Source organism: Morone saxatilis, unplaced genomic scaffold (assembly GCF_004916995.1).
Source record: "Morone saxatilis isolate NCDOM2014 unplaced genomic scaffold, NCSU_SB_2.0 Contig1, whole genome shotgun sequence".
NCBI lineage: Eukaryota > Metazoa > Chordata > Actinopteri > Moronidae > Morone > Morone saxatilis.
In genome coordinates, this window is record NW_023339651.1 from 6,203,712 (window position 1) to 6,212,484 (window position 8,773).

At 39.0% G+C, this 8,773-nt stretch overlaps 1 protein-coding gene across 1 annotated transcript in view; it reads right to left on the reverse strand.

The window, feature by feature from the left end:
- The window catches only part of LOC118333525 (calcium/calmodulin-dependent protein kinase type II subunit gamma-like), a 24,616-nt gene extending 22,468 nt beyond the window's left edge, over positions 1 to 2,148 (reverse strand). The window contains exons 1-2 of the mRNA XM_035669215.1: positions 2,067 to 2,148; positions 645 to 648 (exon numbers count right to left, since the gene is read on the reverse strand). Coding sequence (XP_035525108.1) covers positions 645 to 648; positions 2,067 to 2,148 — 86 coding nt within the window. The remainder of the gene's footprint in view (positions 1 to 644; positions 649 to 2,066) is intronic.
- Positions 2,149 to 8,773: the final 6,625 nt, after the last annotated feature.

Consider the following 8,773-nt stretch of genomic DNA (forward strand, 5'->3'; position numbering starts at 1 on the left):
TTTTTTTTTTTTAAAAGAGTGGAGAGGGAGAGACTGCAGATTATAATTGGGTGACACATTGTTGGAAGGTACATGAGCAGTGTTGCAGTGGTACCTGGAGAAGTGGATCTACTTTTGTTAAGACTACTTTTTGCATATTTTGCTCACCCAAAAAGTGTTATTAAATGAGTGTGTGCACATTGTCACTTAACTTCTGCTGCCAATATTATGAAATTAGCGTTTCGCAATCAATACTGGCTCCACAGACGGGTGAGAAAACTACCTTAACTATGCATATTATTCATGCATATTATTCATGCAAAGTATTCCCGATTCCTTGCTCCAACCGCTCATAAAAATTGAACAACCATATCATGCTTTCCTCTCTTCCTGGGGGGAATAAAAACCCAGCTCGCAGAACACTCCCATACATCAGAGGAGGGGGATTTAGAAGTGTGTGTACCCATTGCTGACTGAAAAACCACTCCGTATACCTGCGTATACTCTGCACTGTACACAATCCTGCAACGATGCATAAGATAGATTGAAAAAAAAGAAGAAGATCCAGTTCCTGTCTCCTCTCATATCTTCAAAATATATTGCAGGGGAGCATCACAGCAGCATTTCACTGCACCGGTTGGGATGCACCCAACCCTGGGTCACACCTCACTGCAGCAGAGAGGCAAACTGTCACACACCGGTACACAATTGCATATGCACATACGTACACACACTCCAGGGATCAATATTGATTAATGCAGGTCTTGCTCTCGACACACTAGGCCCCCTTTTTCTGTACCACTGATTTTTTTTTGCCTTTGCCTTTGCGTTGGCGAGCGTACGGGTGTGTGTGTGCATAAGTGAGACAGGGATGGGTAGAGGGAATAGTGTGGCTGCTGTATCACGTTTCCACCGACGAGTATGCACCTATGTTTTTTCCACAGTGTGAGGGCTGTTAGCTTGGCGGCGCTAAAAGATGGTGTCACACAGATCCAGAGTGCCTCACTAAATGTTTAATGTGGCATGAGTGGGAGGCCATCGGAGGACAGGCGGGTGGGGCTGGAGGGAACCGTAGAGCTTGAGAGTTAGAGGCCCTGTGTGTGTGTGTGTGTCTGTGTGTGTGTGTGGCTGCCTGCTCAGCAGTCTGGCTCGTTGTGGCCGAGAGAAAAGAACGCAAAATGGTGATATCGCTTGAAAATCTTTATGTGTGGTTGTCAGCGTGGGAACACAAAGCCTGAAACACAGAGAGAAAGTTCAAATATTATGAGGCCGTATCTGCAAGTGCAGCTGAATCCATGATGGAGAGCAGGAAAAAGGAGGCCAGCATGTGTGTGTGTGTTATGTGGAAGACGAATGAGCACTGCAACGTAGGCTACTAGCCCTCTCCTGCCCTCCTTTTCCTACGTGCTAACCCTGCTGCCTCTCCTCCTCTTCCTCCACCTCCTCAGCCTCCACAGAAGTTATATAATGGTGAACTCCTCAGCCTTTGTTATCTCACACCAACCACACACTACGCCTTGCCCGCTTGATGAGAGACAGAGGAGCAGAGGAGGGAAGAGGAGTGAGAGCACGGGAGGCCAGGAGAAGAGAAAGTGGGATGGTTTCAGCTGAAATTGGCATTCAGAGAGGAGAAAGAAAGAAAGAAAGAAAGAAAGAAAGAAAGAAAAAGAAATAAAGTCTGCATGCCATTCTCCATATTGTAGTATTATTAATGTAGTATTAATACAGTCAGACTATTGCCATCGTCCTCGTCAGCAACCTTCTGCACTGTGCACTTAATGTGTGTGTTTAGCCCTTTATGTTCTTATTGTACTTCCCCCCTTGATTTTGCAGCCGGAAAAGACACATGAAGATGGCAGCTATCTATGTTGACAGCGCTTGGTGTTCCCATGCCACCCTGCTGGGAAAAAACACACTCAGCACTTTTTGGCAAGACAGCGACGGTGTTAAAACGCTAATTGGGAAAGCTGATGACCAGATCATCACGGTCAAACAGTGGAAACTGAGTGATGATCTATCCAAGCTTCATGTCGCTTGTCTTTCTGGGCCAGCTGAGGCATTGCAGCCATGCACCCATGCAGGCTTACACGCCTGTTTGGACCTAAAACAGTCCTGTGGTATGAGCTGCAGAGCCAAAATATCCCAGTTCTGTTTGTAGCAGACTCCCATGTCTTCACCGAAGCTGTGTTTGTATCCAGAATAGCCTAATTGTGCAAACAGAGCTCCAGTAGCTGCGATACGTTTAGGCATGACTTTTCCTTTTGTTGTGACTAATGAGGGTGAATATGCCATCTGTTACATCATCACAACCGAGAGAGTGGACGGGGCCAAGAGCTGAGTCATGACGCTCCTGTTCTCCACTGCTTTGGAGAAATAATCTGACTGGGGGGGGAAGTGAATGAATAACGCTCTTTCCTCCTTCAACAGATACCGTCGTCGTGACGCCCAGGAGCAGTAAAGCTGCTGACCCCCCCCAACTGCTCAGGAAGTCAGTCGTCGATGGTCACAGCGGTGTTGGTTATCACTCGGGCGTCAGTGTGCGTAGCTGTTAGGGTGAAAAGCCGGGTGTTGCTGAAGAAACGCCAGCTCAGCTCGGCCAAGATAAATAAATAATGTTGCGTTTTTGAACATCACAGCAAAAATCAGAGGAGACATACTCAGCTCTTGTTCTTGATGATTGTAGAGTTTAGCCATTCAAAGTTTGGAGTCTCCTCTTAATGCTTTTATTTTTTACTCAGGGGAATTTAGACGTATATACTTATCTACTATTGGACATCTAACATCTCTCCCTGTCATGCTCCGGCGGCTCTAAGGGTGGCCCCTGTTTACTCCGTGTGGACTATATCTATCAGCCTTAACCAGGGTTGGGAGGGTCACTTTAAAAATGTAATCAGATACAGTTACTAGTTAGTTAGTAACCTAATCCAACTATCACTATATTAAAGTAATGTACCTTTACGTTATGTTTCCTTCGGATTACTTCTATACTAAATAAAGACGAGAAAATAAATATCAATAAAATGACTTTTATGTATTCTATAAGACAACAATGTGTCCTCTGCTGGGTGTATTTTAAAAGAAAAACTTGCTTTTAATTAGGTTAATTGAGGCAGTAGAAAAATGTAAAAATGTAAAAAAAAAAAAGCCTGTTCAGACGAACACATGGATGAAGGATACAAATACTGCCCTCTGGCTAGTGACACTGAATGTTAACTGTGTTTGTCCACAAGAAAATGATACATTCTCCATGGCTGAAGGTAATAAATATACACAATATCAGCTTTAATAATCTTCAAGACCAGATCCTCAAGATCACATAATAAAGCAGCTGAATCATGTTGATAACGGTCAACTTTTTAGTGTATCTTTAAATTACAGTTAATCTAATTATGTAGGGCTTTTAAGGAAGTATGGGGTCACAGGGCTTTTTTCCTCTTCTTCACTTCAGTATTGCTGTTATCATAATTAGCACTTGACTGGGACAAGTGTTGAGGTAATGTAATGCAGTGCTCAGCTCTCTCCACTAGAGGTCATTCGAGTTGCAGCGCTGAACAAAAGCACCTGTTTCTTTTAGGCAGTCTCAGTCTGGCAAACAAGTCAAACAACTTTATCATTAAAAGCACCTGTTCAGGGAATGAGAAAGGAAAGAAGAGCAACTCCTTTTAGCTAATATGTGTGAATATATTTTCAAAGAGCAAAGGTGAGCAGACAATTGTGCTAATGAATAATTACATTTCGTTTAAATATAGATAGACTTTTTAGGGTATGTAGCTAATTATCTTATCATGTCTTACTCTGTTGCTTTACGTGGGAGTTGAACCTTTCTTGTATGGTGTTCTGTTTAGATTTGTATTCAGTTGCAGCTCACTGGATAAACTAGAGTTTACTGGCAGAAGTTAACAGACTAGAAATAGTGTCAGAGTTAGTTTTCCTGTGGGTAAAGACCAGTTTTTTTAAATCTGGAGACAACCTATATAAGTATCTATAAAACATATATATCTATGTTGGGAACAACTTGTACAGGTGAGTCAGTGGTTTCAACAATCTGTTAAATTATATATGCTTTAGATGGCAGGAAGCAACACTTAAAAGGAAGTTAAGTGTTTAAATACAATATGGGATACTTAGGAGATACTAACACATACTCATATAACTTTATACATATATCCATTTTTCTTTTAAAATCTGTCATATGGGCTTTACAGATTTTAGTCACAAGGGTAGAAAGAGGGTCACTAACTTCATACACAGTTTTGAAGCACTTTGATTAAAACAGTGCTTCTCAAACTTTTTACACCTCTTCAAGTATCACCATCACGGCTGACGTTACAGTACAGTAGCATAGGCCAAAATATTCAGCTACCGACAGTTCACACAGGAGCCAGGTTTATTCCCAATAAGAAGATTATTTATTGTTGTTGACTGTTGTTGAATTCTGAACACAACCTGTTCAGAACCAGAGCTAATTTGGTGGAAAATGATACTCTATTATATCCTAATAGTTTCCATTTGGGGCTCTGATTGCAGCGTTTTCGAACTATTGATTTTACCTTCACTCACTATCTTGCCATCACATTTTAGCTCGTAACTAATCATGTATATACGTGCATGAACATGACAACCCAACAGGCTAATATTGACAAAATATCAAAGGAAATGCAAAACTTGTTTAAAATTACATTTTAGTGATCCTATAGTTTAAGTATTTTCATATAAAATGTTGTAGTATTTTGACGGTATATGTTTTTACATTAATGTTTTTATTTAACCAGTGGATTAAAGGGTAGGTTTACAATTTCACAACCATAGTGAGGTGCCTGTATGAACACTGACACAGATTTCGGTTGCTGTAATTATTCCTTTTATTCATACAGGCCATTAAAAGATCTCTTTTTAGTGCACTTCAAATGTAAGTGACGGAGACGGCATCTACAGTCCTTGTTTTGTGTAAAAATATTTCAGTAGTACTGTGAACAGTTTCAGTACGAACAGGAGGAATGAAGCAAAACCTGTTTCAACATTGACTAAGACAGATCTGAAAAACTGTGAGCCTTTCCTTTAATGTTACATACAGAATTTGCTGTATAATCTAATTCACTAGAAGCACCGTAGAGACCCTTGTTTACTTTCTTATTTTTCATTATTTGGAGGAAAAAAGGCTTTGCTAACATTGGTATGAATATCTGCCTTAAAATCTCATATCAGTCAAAGTCAGTATGTGCACAGAGCCAAACCAGCACAACACAAGTTGGACTTTGCTTCCACCATCTGGTTAACAGGCAGAACTGCAGCATGTAGACAGAAGAGTTTTTCACTGCACTGGTGCTTTATATGCACTGTGTTGTTATTGGGAGTAATTCCATCGTTTATAATGGTAGATGCAGACAGTGACAGAGCTGTGTGAACACTGAAATTGAAATAAACGTGACCAGTAAAGTGGTCAGTGAAGTACTGACCTTTTATTGAGATGGATGTTTGTATTCTTTATGTTTCTGTCTTTAGTTAGATAAATATGTAAAGACTCTTATTTTACAGGCAAAACCAACCAGGATACTTTTTATAGGACAGTAAATAAAACTTACATTTAAAAGAAATTGGTGATTAACTAAATATTATTTTCAAATAGTTTTTCCACCCAAAAGAAAATATTTGGTTTAGAATAGAGTGCCAGTCTAAGTTAAATCAACTATTTTGAGGCCTTTTACGTGTAAATGTCTTCTACTTTGTTGTATGAATTAATTCTAACTTCTTGTTTTTTGTCTTTTTACAGTCAATTCACAGCTGTAGAGAAGTTCCTCAACTGATAGTTTGACATCCTGTAAACTAAAAGTCAAACATGGCTACACCTGAGCAAATCGAACAGTTCCTGAAAGATTACCTGGATGAGCTGGATGAGAAACAGCTGAACACGTTTCAGTGGCACTTGGGCCTTATTAGAAGAGATGGATGCCGACTCTTCCCAAAGGCCGAGCTGGAGAAAGCTTCCAGAGAACAAACTGTGGATAAACTGGTGCAGGTTTATGAGGAAGAAGAAGCTGTGGTGACGACAGCGGACATTTTCTCGAAGATGAAGCAAAATAACCTTGAAAAAAAATTAACTCAAGGTAAAATATCTTAGTATGGCAGTTACTACCTACTCGATAACCTATGAGGTTGGCCTGCTTTATATGTTCCAATTTTACATATTTTATGTGGACAATAAATACTAAAAAACACAAATGATTTATACATGAATATTTCCATTTTATTGTATTGTTGTGACAAGCTACTTCACTGAGTCACTTTATGTACCTGTTGCTGAGCTTCATGTGGAAGCAGAGAGAGAATGAATGTTTCAATGTAATGTTTATGACACATACTATAGAGTCTTATCAGGTGACGGTGCTTTAGTTATTTCATTTTCTTTTTACATTTTACATTGCATGTAGTGTATTAGATTTAAGCTTTAAGGTTATGTATGCAAAATTCATTGCCAACTGTTGTTGTGCTAGAGCACCAGCATCTCAGACCAAAGCAATGGGACAGAAACAAAATTATACTCACCAAAACCAACTTTATTAATCCTTCCAACAATCTCTAATGCTGGTTTGGTTGAAATATACTCTTAACTCACAGAGGTTAAAGTTAACCATTGGAAGTTCTTTTTTTGCCACTAACAGGCTCAGATTGTAATTCCAAGTTTCTGACAACATTATGAAAAGGATCTCTACAGAGAAAGACCTTTTGTTTAACCACAAACAGCCTTAATATCTATTACTTACCACCAGACTCTATGGACAAAAACGATAATTTTACCTCACATTTCATTTCAAGCTTCATTCTAAGTGGACAGAAACAAAATAAAACTCACAAAAACATTCTGTTTGTCTTTCTGCTGTTACAGTAATCAACAACACTGATTTGGTTAAAATTACATTTTGCACAGTTGCACATGGATCAGATTATCTTTGTAAACAAAGCACAGACAGGTTGAGATAACAACACAGGCAAACAAAATGAAATGTCATTCTCTGCTCAGGACGCCATCAACTATATCTTTATATATTAGCAAATAGTTGTTTGCTGCCATATTAAAGTTTCAAATCTGATATATTTAAAGCCACTGTTTGGGGGATTGTATTTGGCACAGGCGGGAGAACTGACCCCTTCCAGGAATGTCAATGAGAAGAAGGAGGCTTTTGAAAAAATCAAACAATTTTGTGATTCATCCATTGTGCACATCAAGGTTCGTCAGTACACATATTTTGAATCTGATCAGTCAAATCTTTGTTATCGCTGTGCATCTCAGTCTCTCTGTCTCCCTGTTTCTGTCCCTCTTAAACTGAATTGAAATATTGAATACAAGTAGACAGGAAGAGGATGAACAGTTCTTGTGATCTACAGGCTCAGAGCCGCGACATAGAGAAGAAGATTAAGGACGACTTTGAGAAGCTGCACACCTTCCTCAGGACAGAGGAAGAAACCAAAGTAGCTGCATTAAGAGAAGAAGAGACTCGGAAGATTCGTATGATGAAGCTGATCACAGAGATGAGCAGGAACACTTTGTCACTCTCTGACACTGTGAAAGAGATGGAAGACTTAAGAGCTGACAACTCGTTCATACAGGTAATTATTACAACTCAAGAAAGGTCTAATTCATACATGTAATCTGAAGGCTGCTGATGCATTTCTTGTTTTTTTTCAGGCCTTCAAGACACAAATGGAAAGGTGTGTATTATTCATCTTCTTGTCTTGTGTGTCTGACCCCCTCTATAAGGTTATTAAAGGATTAAAGGTGTCTTTTGGCTTTCTGCAGCATATTTTCACATTTCCATTTCTGTAATTGTTTAATGGGAATGATTGTAGCGTGTTTTGTCAGCCACCTTACATACCAGGGTAATTACTTAAAGAAAAAAGAATGAACCTATCCCTGAATCTCTTGAATTTGGTGTAGAGCTCAGAACACACTGCCATCATTTATAGGAATCATGGTAATGACGGGTGGTGCCTATTCAAACAGTGGCCATAAATGGCCTGTGTGTGTCACTCTAGGGCCAACAAAATACATTTCAATATGTTTTTATAAATCTTATACATTCAAAAGGTATAAATTTAGATGTGTATTGGTTAATTATACATTGATCTTATTAACAGAATAATTTGGCATCAATTTAAAAACAAAAAAAAAAAAATGTCATGTTAAAGATATCAGGATTCATGTAATTATATTCACAACAAGACAAACACTTGAGAATTTTAAATCATCAATCATTTTCCAAACCTGACAAACATACTCAGATAAACTGATTTTCCTCATTTTAAAATCTTTACTTCAGTTCAAAGAGTTTGCTACAAAGATCAATATTGCCATCGCTACACCACTTAAACCACTTAAGGATTTTGAGATGATATAAAAAAAACAATATTTTTTAAATCATGTAACATTTGCAAAAAATACAAAAAGCAGCAAAAAAACAGCATCTTGTTTTAGTAAACAAGTTTTACCATGGCTATGGTTTGTCATCTTCCTCAGACGTTAACATGGACTGGATGACACAATACCAAGTGTTGCATTCTAAGGCGGGAGAGTGCTGTGGGTGCAGTGTTGGGGGTCCAGAACCACAGGGGCTACAAATAAAAAAAAATGTACCAAACAAAACAACTTCACTGGTGAGTTTCCTGACTAACTGACCTTAACTTCCTAATGTGGCCCAAAACTTACTCTGTTTCATGACGCTCAGAATCATCTCCCAGAGTCTGAGGTTTCCCACATGCTGGATTCATTCATCAGTGGCTGTGGAATTGCCTGTGATCT